Raw genomic sequence first — 14,511 nt, 5'->3', positions numbered from 1 at the left:
GGGCCCTATTACAAAACACCCCGGTATTTGGGGAGGTGGTGATGGAAAAAATACCCTAGAACACTCATGGGTCTCCCAAGTTATGCTGAAGTAAGTCTGAGCTAATCTGATGAGGATAGCCCCAATCTGTCTTCCCCAAGATGGTGACAGAACCATGTGGAGGCTGAAGAGAGGGTGACATGAGAAGGAGAGGCCAGCTGGGCACCTAGAGGAGTCCTGGCAGGAAGCAGGCACCCCCAGAGGGAGGCGGTGATGGCTGGGGGTGTTCACAGCTACAGGAGATTCAGGCCTGGGGCTGATGACAGCTGCACAGCTGATGGGCTGGGCATTCACCTCAAGGAGAGCTGTGGTGTCAGGCATGCATCTGCCATCTCCCCAGGGTACGGGGCTCTTCTGCAGTGACAGGGCAACCAGACCCCACCCACCCTGAGACCTCTACCAGCATCAGCAGATGTTGGCCTATATATACACCTCTTCTTTTTTCTTGGATGTCATTTCCAGCTCCCTCTTGCTCTTCCTGCTGTAGTGCTTCTGGACAATGGGATGAATAAAAAGAACAAGAACATTCTTCTGTTATGACTCCAAACCACTAAGGTCCTTGAGTGGTCGGTCTAGTCTGTGCTCTCCTGCGGAAGAGGACCTGGCCCTGGATGCTGCTTCTTCCTCTGCCTTCTCTGAGAAGGGCTGTCTCACTCCACCCGAACCACAGAGCCACTGAACCCTCACATCCTCTTTTCAAAAGAATACAAGTCATACCACAGTTCTTAAGTGAAAGATGGCGCACGTTATGGGCAAGAAGTCTGAGACCAATGATTTCTATAGTTTCTGCTGATAAAGGTCAAACTCAGGGGAGTCCTAATTACCAATTCAACCTGCAACTGCCACACTAGCTGATGAGGAATTTTATGTACGTGAATCCTGCACTCAGCACTGTATTTCTTAAAGTGACATGTTTGCTGGAGTCTGCATACACTGTGCTCCTTATGGTGACCATAAACTTGGGGTGAGCAGGCTGCCCAGCTTTTGCAGACCTGTTCCCTGAGAGAATGTGGCCGGTGGGGGGACCTCAGGTGGAACGGCAGCGTCCCAGCTCTGAATGGCCCTTGGCAGCTATGTGGTGGCAGGGAAGGGCGCAGCGCTCCAGGCTCAGGCTTCTCACCAGGGAACGGACTGCTGCCTGGAGGCTATGTGAAGTCTGAGGACAGGGATCTGTACCCCGAGTCCCTGGCATCTCCTGGAAGTGCCTGGGACAAGCCTAAAGCATCCTTGATTTGCTCGAGTATAACAGAAGATACATCTGTTTCTTTAGTTTGTATACTTGAAATCAAGGTCCTCAAGCTTCATAGTCAAGTTAAGTAAGACTTTGGCACTGTCAACAGGATTGCTTTGGGTGTCTTGATAATATCTTTTTTTTTTTTGCAGTACGTGGGCCTCTCACTGCTGTGGCCTCTCCCGTTGCGGAGCACAGGCTCCGGACGCGCAGGCCCAGCAGCCACGGCCCACGGGCCCAGCCGCTTCGCGGCACGTGGGATCCTCCCGGACCGGGGCATGAACCTGTGTCCCCTGCATCAGCAGGCGGACTCCCAACCACTGCGCCACCAGGGAAGCCCGATAATATCTTGATAGTACGTTTTACTTTCACTTTTGAGTGTGTATTATCCTTGGTGTGTTATTACCTATCCCCCATGAGAAATTATAGGGCGGTGTTTTGGTTGGTTTTCTAGGTGTATTACATACCACCAGCTTGATTGCCAAATCCCAGGCCCAGAATGCCCCATCACCCTGTACCCAGTACTCCCAACAGGTTTTAAGTGTAGCACAGGGATGACTTCTAATAGGCACTCAACATACGTATTTTTCCCCAACAAAAAAGTTGTGTGGAACATGAAAATGTTTCCAAAGAAAGCATCTACCACTCTCCTCCACCTCTGCTCATCTGTGCTTTGTCTGTTTCACAATGACAGCTTTGCAATGATAGCATTTTGTGTTTTTCCTATGACCATGATGACAGAATACTTTCTGCACGTGCCTGGGGAGGTGACACCCTAGTGCCTGTGCAACACCCACTATACTGTGTGTCCTCATTTACTGCCCTCACGCAAGCACAGCAGCTGCCCCTCTCCACCCCAGTCCACGGCTGGCTCTGGGTCCTCCTCGGAACTTAGCCACACAGGAGGCGTCTCTGGAACTAAGAGCTTCCAGGCCTCCTGACCATGCAGGGGAGCGTTCAGGAGATAAAACCCAAGGCCCTGGGGAAGCCAAGTGCAAAGGGGGCGCCCCTGCCCCCCAGGCACTGACCTTGAGCCTCCCAGGGCAGGAAAAGGTCCAGGTCGGAGGCCAGAGGAGATGCTGGAAGGGACAGCAGAGGAGGAGCAGAGGCAGAGGGAGGGAGAAACCCGGGTCCGGGAAGGCAGAGACAAGAGAAACAGGAGTGAGACCACCACCGGGGGGCCTGGCCCTAGAGAGTGAGGCAGCTTCCCCTGGCTCTCACTCTGCACCTCCCCACGCAGCACACTCCCCGAGCCCATGGAGGGCCGTAGGCCACCTGCATGCGCCCCACAGCAGTGTTGCTTGGCACAGGGTCCGAGGCCAGTGGTATACAGAGTGCTCACCTTCTGAGGAGCTGTTCTCAGTGAAATAATGGGTCGCTTCCAGGGCTGACTCAGCCTCCTCTGGGCTCAGGGCTGTGCTCGGAGCAAAAGAAGAGTGAGGGCAGGAGGGAACAACATGATTCTCACCAAACGAAATCTCCCTGAGTCCTGGACAAAGGCCCTCCCTGCAACTGCCACTGTGTGCTCCACAGCTCCCAGCCCCACCAATATGGTGGATGGTCACAGTGGTAACAGCTGACGACTGATTCTGGTTGACTCGTGCATTGTGTTTGAAAATGTAATATATACATATCCCAGATAAAAATCCAGTCAGTGCAGCTGGGAGTTGGTTGAGCGGCCATCCTTTCTCCTACCCCACGATGATGCGGCCCAGAGGATTCTTTTGGGATGTTTTATGCTCCTGCAGGTACATATGCAGGGACGGGCCAGGCACAAGTGACTTGTTCTCACTTTATACACTTGGGCATTGTTCCACACCAGCACATACTGGCCTGCCTCGTTTTGCGATAAAGTAGTCTCTGGGGTGTCGGATCCACTTGGTTCTGTGCAGGGGGCTTATTCTCCCCATTGTACAGAGGGGGAGGAAGTGAGCGAGTTTTAACAGTGTGTGGCACAACGGGAGGTGGCAGGTGTGGGTCGCCACTAGAGCCCTAGATGAAGCAAGGCGGGCAGGGGTGGCTTGGAAGTGGCAGCGCTGGCCGCATGTGCCCTCATGGACAGGCTCTCGGCACAGTGGGGCCTGCCCAGCCCAGGCCTCTCTCTCAGCAGAATGAGAGGTGGCCTATACCAGTCTTTCCATGGAAGTGTTCCTTGTTGCGTTACAGGGAACAACCAGCCAAAGGTGAGAATATCTGTGTCAGGAGCAGTTGTCTCTCCAACTCTGGATGCAGAGAACAACCCTGGGGGAAGCTTTAAAACTACAGTCTGGACCCCGCCCCAGGCCAATCAAGTGAGAGCCTCTGGGATGAAAAATCACTCAGGCTAACTCTGAGGCAGCTGCTGACTCCCAGGGGCAGGTCATGAACAACAGCAGGAACCCAGGACAGCTCCACCCCAGAGCAGAACCCCTGGGGCCAAATTTTCACCAGCCCGTCTCAATTCCCTCCTGTGAAAATGGGGAAGGCCTCCCCCACTGCACTTGGACAACTCTGAGTGGCCACCCCTGCTGAGCCAGGTGAGCTAGGCTCATGAAGCAGCAAGAGCCCCTGCTTTGGGACCAGCTACTGCGGACGACCCACTGTCAGTGTCCCAGCAGGCCCGGCACTGCTAGAGAAGCCAGAGGAGAGCAGCCATACAACAGGGCTCCCTGGCCTTGGCACCCCCACGCCGCTCCTCTGGTGAGAAACAGGAACCCTTGAGAGACTTAAGGATAAGCTAATGAACACAAGAGATTCAAACCTGAATATCCACTCCTGTGAGTCCCCCTCACGAGGGGGTGTTCTAGTTGAGTGGCATAGTGCTCCATCTGGGCCTTTGCCTGTGGGCAGACTCCTCCCTGAGACTCCCACACATTCCCTCCCAGGTCACTCAGGTCATGGCCCTGCTCTCAGACCAAGATTGGGCTGGGCCTCAGCCCCCATGCTCTGGCTCCTCCACTCTCTGTCAGGACGGGCGAGCCTCCACTATGTTGGGACCCTAGCTGCTGCAAGGCCCAGAACTCCACAGAGGCCTGTGCCATGGAATGCTGCACCTCCAGCTCTGGACACATGAGAAGCCCCTGCTGGGGAGTGGGACAGAAGGCTCTCACCTGGAGGCAAGTGCAGCTTGTAGAGCACCTTGAGCTTCTCTGTCAGGTCCCCATGGTACATCCTACCTGTGGAGGAAGGCCAGCAAGGAGGCACGCTGGCAAAAGGGCACAAGAGTCCCACAGCCAGTCCACATTCGAATACCTCCCCTTCCAATGGGTTCTGGTGGGACCCTCCTCACCACCTGACTCTCTCCTGGAGAGGACCCTGGGGGTGAGCACCAGGCCTCTGGCTTGCCCCTTCTCTGGGACCTGCAGACCCAGCCTCCAGCAGTGGACTAAGGGAGGGGAGGGGAGGGAGGGCTCCCATTGGATCTCCATGTATCTCCAGTGGGAAAACTGCACTTCCTTTATCAAGGGTCAAGGGCTCCAGGCTGCCCTCAGCTCGCTGCAGTGGGAAGACTGGCCAGGGCTGGCATCTGGAGGCTTCCTCAGAAAGGGCGTGGGCACGGAAAGGCCCCTGCAGGCCCTGGAGCCACTCACTTATCCCTGTCACGAACTCCTTGAAGTTGATCAGCGAGTCCTTATTTTCATCCAGGAGCCGAAACATGCGCCCCGCCAGCACAGATGTGTGGGAGCCACAGGCCCAGGGTGTCAGGCTGGCAAAGAGTTCCTGGAACTGGTTCGTGTCGATGCGGTACTGCTCCAGGTAGGGCAGGCTGGGGTCCCGACGCACAGCTGCAGGGCGGCTGCTCCCCCAGTACTGACTCGCCAGCTGCTTGGCCTGCAGGGAGCATAGCCTGGTGAGATGGCCTGGCCTCCTGGCCCCTGGGTGCTTAGGATTACCAGGCTGGTTGGTGTGTTCACCCTCCTCCTCCATCCAAGTCTGCAGAGTCCTGGATAGTGAGCACTGGGCTACACAGAGCATCTCGCAGAACCTCCTGCGTTGGTACCATCAGTCCCTAGTTTATAGCCGTGTGAGTCAAGACAGGGCCCTAGGACTGCCAGCCACGGCGGCCACAGCGAGTTGAGAGGCAGCACTGGCTGGACTGCTCTGACCTTAAGGCCATAGCAGGGTGGTTATCTTGGGGGTTGAACCAGAGGCAGCTGGAGGGGCAGATGGGACCCGACAATGAGATCAGAAAGGCATTGTAGACATGGCTGTTTCTGCCTGCTCTTCACACCCTTTCCCCTTCTTCTGTTAACAGCACCTGAACTTTTCCTGGAGAGCCCCTCTTGTCCCACCCTCAGGCCATGGGGTGGGCACGTGGCCCAGTTTTGGGTCAGCAGCAAACACCCTCCTGTAGCCACAGCACCTAACTTGAGTCATTCCAACAATTAACCCTAGGCTTTTTGCTAAAACCACTTGGAAAGAAAAATTTTCTTTTCACTGGGGTTACTGAGCGGACAGGATGACCTTGGAGATGCTGACAACAGTCCTGCCACCCTGTAGGAAGAGCAGTCCAGGTGATATCTGAGGTAGGGGAGCTTGCCAGGATGTTGGAACACCTAGATCCAGTCATGCCTGAAGCTGTACATTCCTAGACTTTTTCAGTTTCATGAGCCAATGCATTCCCTTTTATATAAGCTGACTTGAGTGGATTTTCTTCCACTTAAAAGAGTGTCCTGCCTAAACTCCAAGAAGGATTAAATTCTACCATGTGAACTTTGTAGTAACTGCATCTGAGGATGCTTTTAAACCTATTTCTCTCCTGGCAGGAGGCTGCTACCCTAAGGATGAATTTAGGGGACTAGGATGGGATAGTGGTCCTCCCTTGCTCTTGGCTGTCACCTTAAACACCATGTAAAGGTCCTCCAGCTCTTCAATTGAGAAACCAATGTCCCCAGGTATAGCTCGAACCTAGAAGGAAAGAGAAACAGGATGTATTAATGAATTCTCAAGTTCCTGCTCTTTGAGAGAATCCCCATGTGGATGAGGGCGAAGACACGAACTGCCCTCTTGGTGTTGCCAGCTGGCCGAGCACATGAGGGTAGTCCATTCAGGAAAGAAAGCATGGTCTACACTCCTACCCTTCATCACCCATCCTGTCACTCAATTCACACTCCCTGAGCTCCTTCCTGGTGGGCACTGGGGGTGCCTTTCTGTTCTGAACACCCAGTCAGGGACACAGGGTGAGGGGCGGTGATCAAGACACTGCTATCTGGATCCCTTGAAAGGCCCTGGCACTGGCACTTTGGAAGGTGACCTAGAACTTCGCAGTTACTTCTCCCTCCAGAGACAGGAGGACAAAGGCTTGCAGCAGAGGTCAGAGGGCTGAGTGGATGGAGGGCTGGGTGGCTGAGTGTTGCTACCCAGGGGCAGGGGTTAAAGCCAGGCCTGAGGGCTCAGTCCAGAGTGGGATCATGCTTAGCCTTTAGGCATTGAGGCATCAGAGAAGCTTCCCTGTGACCAATCCACAAGCAGAAAATTGTGACCAGCCCTCTCCCCACTTCCCTAAATTTGCCCCTTCACTCCTGGATTCCAGTCCCACACAAGACAGTGCTAGGGGACCCTGCACCCTGCTCCTCAGGGAAGTCTGGAGATGGCTCGGCAGGAGCAGCCCACTTGGTCACCATCCCCACCCTAGCTCCCAGCCTGCACCCTGGGGCCATGGGAGCCCGGGCCCATCCGTACCACACTCCTCTTGGCCGTATCCTCCAAGGACTGGATCACTTTCAGCCTCTGTTTAAACCGCATCTGTTCAATGTCCTCGGCCCTCAGGCTGCTGAATTTCTACCAGTCAGAGGTGATTCAGTGAGATAAGGTGGAACCACAGAGCAGAGGACAGCCACCCACCATGGCCAACTGCACCCACACGGCCCAAGGGAGTGGTCTGGCCAAGAAGCCCACAGTGAGTGCTGACCTCATATGATACTTTCAGGAGGTCGAAGATGTCCACCTCTTCAGGAGGGTCATCTCCACTCGTCAGCAGGGCATGGAGGTGTGGGATAGGAGGAGAGACACTCTGCTTATTGACCACATTATCCAGGTATCTGTAAGGATTAAAGGACAGAAATCTAGATCACCCACAGGTGACAGGGGTGTCTTACCCATGGCTAAGTGATGTGGAGAGACCTAATTTGCCCAGACTCCCAATCAATGAGTGAGTGTGCTGAGGGCCGGGCATCCTCCAGGAGAGAGAAAGATGAGCCACTGCAGGGAGGAGGGGGAGAGGCAAATCAGGGATGGGTACCCTGGCAAATCAGGGATGCCCCCTGGAGGCAGTTGAGAGGCTTGAGCACTAACTCTGAGAAAGCTAGGCTGTCCACTGGGGTCTCACGGCGGGGGGCACCTTTAAAAGTCCTACCAAACCAGGAGAGAGGTTTGTCCCAGCTGGAGGGATGACACGCTTCCTCCATCTGGCGTGTCACTGGGCCAGATGTGAGGACTCCCTGCCTGGCCAGGAAGAATCAGGGACCAAAGGAGTGTCCCAGGAGGAAGGCGAGGGAGGAGCCCTGCTGTGGGGGTGTCCGAGGAACACAGCCTCGGGACAGGGCCTGACTTTGGCTGGACTAGGCCAACCAGGACCTCACACTCTCCCAGGCTCTCTGGCTGGGCCTGACACTCAGGTGGGACACACCCACTGGCTCCGGCACCATTCCTGGTCAGGCCCTGCTGCTAAGGAGGGGCCCCATCTGTCTGGTGTGGGAGATGGGCATGAAAACCACTTGCCGACTCTGGCCATGGGCTGAGTATCTTGTCATCACTGAGGACAAAGAGCTAGCATGGCCCAGAAGCAACAACTCTGCCAGCCTGGGACCCTTACAGGTTCCCAGTCAGCACTGGGCTGGCTCGGCAGGCAGGTGGCAGCGTCCCTGGCTGTCCCGGGTGGCCAGGAGCATTCCAGGCTGGGCAAATACATGCACGTGGGCTGGCAAGGCTGTATAGAGCTCAGGGCCTGGGCCACAGTAAGCACCCCCTAGGAAGGCACCTGGTTATAAAGGTCTTGAAGGCCAGGCTAGGGGACTTAGATCCTTTGTCCAGAAAACCACCAGTGGCACAGGGAGTTCCCATATCCCAAGGGAGGAACAGGGTCAGATTCTGATCAGGAAGAGCCCTGTGGGATGCTGGTGGATGAGACTGGAACAAGGAAAACTGTGACGATGCAGACACAGGGCCCTTGGCAGGGGTGTCATGGGTCTGCCCTGAGGCTGTAGGGGTTGAGGGGAGGGGCTGGACCCCAGAGAGAGTCCATGAGGATGGGATGCGGGGACTGAGGGAGGACAAGGCAGCCAGGATGACCCTGGGCCTTAGGCGTGCCTGGTGGATATCAGCTCATTCAGCAGCTACAGTAGGCCCAACATGGGCCCTTGTCTAGGTGACGGGGCAACAGTGATGCTACTTAGCTGGGAAAGGCACGACCAGGAGTGCTTTGTGGGAATAACAGACACCCAACCTTCGCTAGAGGAGGGAGGCCCTGCTGTTCCAGCTGCCTCCTGCCCACCAAGCCCTCCAGTCCAGTGTGCTCTGGCCCACTACCTGTTTTACCTTCTCCCAGCACTTATTACTACTCCAGTACTGTTCTGTCTCCTTCCAGAAAGGAGGCTCTCTCTGCCCCCCTGGAGTATCCCCAGGTCTAGCCCTGTCTGGGCACGTGGTAGGTACAGTCCCAGGATGCTGACCAAGAAGCACATAGGGCTGGGGAGGGGTGGGGTGCTGCAGTCAGTGCTGGCCAGCTCCCCAGCAGGAGGAGGGAGGCCAGCTCAGTCACCTGCCCAGGACGGTCATGGCCTCGCCCTCGTCGCTGCAGCCCAGTAGCTGCTCCATGTTGGCATCCAGGATGGCCAAGGCCACCTGCAGGATCACCTTGATGCCCTCGTAGAAGAAGCAGTCAACAATGACCGCAGCGCTCTCAAAGGGCATGACGCTGAGAAAGAGGGTCAGGAACCAGGAGAGCGAGATGCTGGGAATCACCCCCAGGTCCTGCATCTTCTCGGAGAGCTGGGGCAGGAAGTCTCTCGTGAGCTCTTCGAAGATGCCTTGGTCCACCAGGGCCCCTAGGGAGAGAACGAAGGAGTCTGAATGGTGAGCTCACACCCCTGACTCAGGCAGGCCCTCATGTGGGACCCCAGGGTCTGAGTTGCAAGAAGCTCACCTGGTCCCCAGCCAGCTCTGCTTACAACTGAGGGCTGGAGGGGGGCAGGTGGGGTGGAGAAAACAAGAACGGAAAAAATTATGTAAGTTTCCTTTCTACTACTTCCAAATCGCTGTGTGAAAAGAATGATTTCTTCCACTATACTTGGATTTTATTCTTGGGAAATACTAATTTCTCTCTAGGGCATCAAAAGTAAACAGTGAGCAGCTGCATAGCACAGGGAGATCAGCTCGGTGCTTTGTGACCACCTAGAGGGCTGGGATAGGGAGGGTGGGAGGGAGGGAGACGTAAGAGGGAAGAGATATGGGGATACATGTATATGTATAACCGATTCACTTTGTTATAAAGCAGAAACTAACACACGATTGTAAACCAATTATACTCCAATAAAGATGTTAAAAATAAATAAAATAATAAGAAAAATTAAAACAAAAACAAAAACAAAAAAAAAATCAAACCAAACCAAAAAAAGAAGTAAACAGTGATCTCAGTAGCTTGTGTGTGTACTGACCTGAAGCTTGTGAACAGATGCAATTCTAAAGGACCCCAAGAGTGGAAACCCCCAAAAGCAAACAGTAAGGGAAGGACATTTTAGAATAACAGACTTAATTATATATGTAATTAAATATATTTGCAAGTGTACTTCCATTTAATAACACAGATTCTACTGGCTGTGAGTTCCTAACAGTTGATATGGGGGCATACTATATGCTCTAGCTGTGATACTGGAAATTTTCCACAATAAAAATGTTTAAGAAGAGTTAGATGGATGTGAATTTAGGCCCCAAGCTAACTTCTTCTCTCACTGCCAGCAACTCCTAGGGAATCGCATAGTCTGGGAGAGACGGTTGGGGTCTGTTTTTGGCTCTCTACTTTTCAGCTGTGTGAAGATTTAGCAGCTTCCTAATCTATGGAGCGGAACCTGTGACTGTCTGCAGCCTGGGGCAAGGCTGCGAGGCCTCCAAGAGCTCACCTGTGGGATGTGCTGAATGTAGACCTGGCCCGGGGAGGCCAGCCACCCCCACAGGGAGCTGCCAGTCTCAGGCACTCACCAACCACCCTGGTGTTGTAGTAGTCGGGCAGCATGCGTTCACAGAGGGCCACCAGCAGCCAGAATGCCTCCTCCTCGCTGCCATAGAGAAGGAGCACTGAGGTGACGATGTTCATGGCCTAGGGGCACAGAGACAGGTAGGGGGTGTCATGGAGCTGTCCCCCCCCCCACCAAGTGGCCTATGCATCCTCCTCTACCAGCAGGCCTGGCAACAACAAACTCTTCCACCCAACTCTGGGCAATTTGCCAAAAGACGATTTGCAGGAAATCAATTTGACCAAAACGGTCAACCAAGTTCCTCAAATTGGGCCTGCAGGCATTCGGACACCCGAGAAGGCGAGGCCTTCTTCGGGGTGGTGTCTGGTGTCACAGGTGCAGCACGGGGCCAGAAGGATGTGTGAGTGAGCTGCATGCAATGGCCACATGGCTGCAGGGAGGCCATGGCAAAGTAGTGACCATGCACAGCCTGAGCTGATACCAAGGCTTGTAAGAAAAAGCATCAATGGTGGCAAATTATCTTAAAAATGATTTAGAGCCAGCACACTGGTTTTCCATGCACTGGCAATATGTCCTGCAGAACACTGGTCCTACAGAAAAGTGATTTCTCTGAAATCCAGAGGCAGTCATAGGGAAACAGAAAGCCATCTGACCTGGCCATGAAAATGCCCACTAGATTTAAAATCAAATGCCCCTGGAAATGCAAATCAAAACTGCAGTGAGGGGCTTTCCTGGTGGCGCAGTGGTTGAGAGTCCGCCTGCTGATGCAGGGGACACGGGTTCATGCCCCGGTCCGGGAAGATCCCACATGCCGCGGAGCGGCTGGGCCCGTGAGCCATGGCCGCTGAGCCTGCGCGTCTGAAGCCTGTGCTCCGCAACGGGAGAGGCCACAACAGTGAGAGGCCCACGTACCGCAAAAAAAAAACCCCAAAAAAACAACTGCAGTGAGATGCCACCTCATACCATTAGGATGGCTACTATCAAAAAACCAGAAAATAACCAGTGTTGGTGAGGGTGGCGAGAAACTATAGCCTTTGTGTATTGTGGGTAGGAATGAAGAATGGTGCAGCTCGTGTGGAAAATGCTATGACAACTCTCATAATTCAAAAAATTAAATATATGATCCAGCAATTCCACTTCTGGGTATAATGCCCAAAAGAACTGGGTTTGGATATTGTACACCTATGCTCATAGCAGCACTATTCACAACAGCCAAAATGTGGAAGCAACCCAAGTGGCCATGGATGATGAATGGATAAACAAAACACGCTGTATACATACAATGGAATATTCTTCAGCCTTAAAAAGGAAGGAAATTTTGACACATGCTACAACATAGATGAAACTTGAGAACATTATGCAAATGAAATAAGCTAGTCACAAAAAGACAATACTGTATGATGCTTATATGAGGTACTTAGTCAAAATCATAGAGACAGAAAAGATAATGGTGGTTGCCAGGGGTAAGCAGGGGAGTTGTTTAATGGGTACAGTTTCCATTTTGCAAGATGAAGAAGAGTTCTGGAGATGGATAGTGGTGATGGTTGTACAATGATATACCTAATGCCACTGAACTGTAAACTTAAAATGATTAAGATGGCAAGTTTTATGTTATGTGTATTTTACCACACACACAAAACAATCAAACGCCTCAGGACCCAGACCAGAAGCACATACGTGGCAAGGGGATAAGGTGAGCGATGAACACTGCTTCTAATTTCATCTTTTTCTGTGATTAGGATCTTCCTGGGGGGGGAACAGGGCACAGTCACAGGTGTGTGGGGCCATCACTTAGGCCCAGAGCCATGCGGAGGTGCTCCTGTGAGCTTCTGGTGGGAGATGCTGTCTCTGGACCCTGCTAAGCCCCTGTACCTGGCAGTAGCCAATGGTGGGGTTTCGGAAAGCGTAGGCAGTCAGCACCCGGCGGAGTGCAGCGATCCCGAGCTCATTCTGGAAGGCAGGGTGCTCGGGCATGGAGCGGTGGAGGTCTCGCTCGATCTCCTCCGTGGCCAGGCTGTACTTCCCTGTGGACTTCTCCACCAGCTCAGCATAGTAGCCAGGGTGAGTCACCATCTCATTCCAGGCCCCTGTGGAGACACAGCTGGTAGCTGTCTCCCTCTTCCTCCCCTCCCAGGACTTCGAGGGCAACAGGGCAGGGTGGAGACGTCAATGCACTGCAGAAGAGTAGTGGCACTTTGGGGCCAACTAAGAGGTGCCAGGCAGAGTTTCCCTCATGATTGCTTCTGAGAGGAGTCACCCCACCCAAGTTCAAATGGCTGACTTGCTCTCCTGAAACCATCCAAGTGGCCAAGGGTGTGAATGTTGTCAGAGCCTGACCCAAGGAAAGAAGGCCTCAGGAGGCCTGTTTGCCTTCCACTGCTGGTGGGAAGGCACCGCCTCACTGGTTTCTGCTCCCCGGAATGCCCCTCCTGGCACACATGAGCTTCATTACAGCTGAGAGACATGTTCTCGCCCTCTAAAGGCTGGTGGTTCCTGCCTGGCCGACTCAGGAGGCCAACTGGGGGTCATGGAGGCTGAGGCTGTGGGGCCGTGAGGCCAGGGCAGCTCACCAGAGAAGAGGAGCCACAGCTCCCCCCGGAGGCTCTCGGGGATGCCCTTCAGCACCAGCTCCCGCGTCCTGGCGGTGCGGTACATGCACATGCCGCGCCCGTACTCAAAAAAGTGGATGTGCCACGACTCCTCTTTCATCTTCTCCTTGGCCTGGGGGAACAGCAGACAGGGGGGCTGTGAATGCGACCTGAGTGCTGAGGCAGGTGTCAGGCCCTCCACCTCTCCTCCAAGGGCTTGTGGCGAAAATGCCACGAGCCCAGGCTGGGCTGTGCACGGCATCACCCTCGGGCGTCAGGGACACGGGACCCCCTGCAGAGGCCTGAAGCCCATAACCAGCACTTCTGAACAGGTCACTCAGGGTGTCCCTGGGCACTGCACATCGTCACCCAAGGGCCGCAGACTGGCCCTGCCCTTCCCCCTATCTGGCCTGCATGGTGGTGGAGCCCCGGGTCTGGGCTTACCCCCTTGGCTCCCAGGTCCTCCATGGGCGTGTTTCTCTGGAAGAGTTTGAGCAGGCCCTGGGAAGCGGTTGGAGCCTCCTGTGCATGGGACCCCTGGAGGCCACCGAGGGGTGAGGTCGGGCTGGCAGGCTGTTCTGACACCTCCTGAGAAGCTGGGGAAGACTGGGAAATACAACATGGGAAGGAAAGCACTGAGCGAGTGAACTGCCCCACTGCCTGCGGGGTGGCCGTGTGCGAAAGAGCAGGAGGCCATGCTGTGGCTCAGCCCTACATCCTCTCTGGCCAGACACACACCTGTGTTGTCCTCCTTCACCAGGGACAGGTTCTGGTGCTCATCCTGTCAGGCCCTCTCTGTGAGGTCAGGGCCAGGAGAGAAGAAACCGCAAGGAGACAGCTCCACGTGCCCCTTCCTGAACTCTGTGTCCCCTACAAGGGCTTGACTGGCAGCACTCATGGGTGCTCCCTGTGATGCCTTTCTTGCTCCAGCCTCTGGGGTGCAGACCCTGCCGAGCCCTGTAGGGACAGCTGCTGGTGGCGTCTGCCCGGACTGTTCTTGGGTCCCACCATTGTAGCGCTGCCCCATGGGGCCCCTGGACACAGTGATTGGCTCAAGTGGGGAGTGCTGGGAAAGAGCACTGGGGCCCCCACTGGAGCCCAAGCATGGAGGGGAAAGTGGAGCAGAGGCAGGGTGACATCAGGCCTGCTCACCCAGTACGTCCCGAGGCTGACAGCTTGCCTCACCCTTTTCAGACTGACAGAGTCCTAATTGAGGACATGCCTCCTGCGGGTGCCCTCAGTGACAGCTGAGTGAGGGAAGGAGTCCTCTTTCCTCTCCTCCCTCCCTCAGGCTACCTGTCCACTGTACCCTCAAGGGCCCCTCAAAGAAGAAGGGGCCCCCAGGCACTCTGAGGGCTGGTGGCTGTCCGCAAGGCTCCCTCTCTCTGGGCCACTTGCCTGGTGTGTTGTGTGGTCTGCAGTGGCCACACATCTCTTGGGCCACACCACCTCTTTCCGGACACTTGTGCAGCTCAAAACCGGG

The 14,511-nt window shown here is 54.7% G+C and overlaps 1 protein-coding gene across 7 annotated transcripts in view; it reads right to left on the bottom strand.

Moving 5' to 3' along the window:
* Positions 1 to 14,511, bottom strand: part of TBC1D9B (TBC1 domain family member 9B) — a 44,144-nt gene that overhangs the window by 2,623 nt on the left and 27,010 nt on the right. The window contains exons 8-20 of one of the 7 annotated variants that reach the window (XM_060144401.1): positions 13,473 to 13,634; positions 13,011 to 13,161; positions 12,313 to 12,527; positions 10,445 to 10,562; positions 9,009 to 9,294; positions 7,161 to 7,290; positions 6,932 to 7,030; positions 6,089 to 6,157; positions 4,840 to 5,080; positions 4,360 to 4,425; positions 2,613 to 2,684; positions 2,299 to 2,349; positions 426 to 531 (exon numbers count right to left, since the gene is read on the bottom strand). In XM_060144401.1, coding sequence (XP_060000384.1) covers positions 426 to 531; positions 2,299 to 2,349; positions 2,613 to 2,684; positions 4,360 to 4,425; positions 4,840 to 5,080; positions 6,089 to 6,157; positions 6,932 to 7,030; positions 7,161 to 7,290; positions 9,009 to 9,294; positions 10,445 to 10,562; positions 12,313 to 12,527; positions 13,011 to 13,161; positions 13,473 to 13,634 — 1,766 coding nt within the window. The remainder of the gene's footprint in view (positions 1 to 425; positions 532 to 2,298; positions 2,350 to 2,612; positions 2,685 to 4,359; positions 4,426 to 4,839; positions 5,081 to 6,088; positions 6,158 to 6,931; positions 7,031 to 7,160; positions 7,291 to 9,008; positions 9,295 to 10,444; positions 10,563 to 12,312; positions 12,528 to 13,010; positions 13,162 to 13,472; positions 13,635 to 14,511) is intronic. The other 6 variants (XM_060144404.1, XM_060144402.1, XM_060144406.1 and 3 more) reach the window with 6 other exon arrangements.

This window comes from Lagenorhynchus albirostris, chromosome 3 (genome assembly GCF_949774975.1).
Source record: "Lagenorhynchus albirostris chromosome 3, mLagAlb1.1, whole genome shotgun sequence".
Classification (NCBI taxonomy): domain Eukaryota; kingdom Metazoa; phylum Chordata; class Mammalia; order Artiodactyla; family Delphinidae; genus Lagenorhynchus; species Lagenorhynchus albirostris.
The sequence above is the reverse complement of the archived record's forward strand: the minus strand, read 5'-3'. Positions and strand labels throughout refer to the sequence as shown.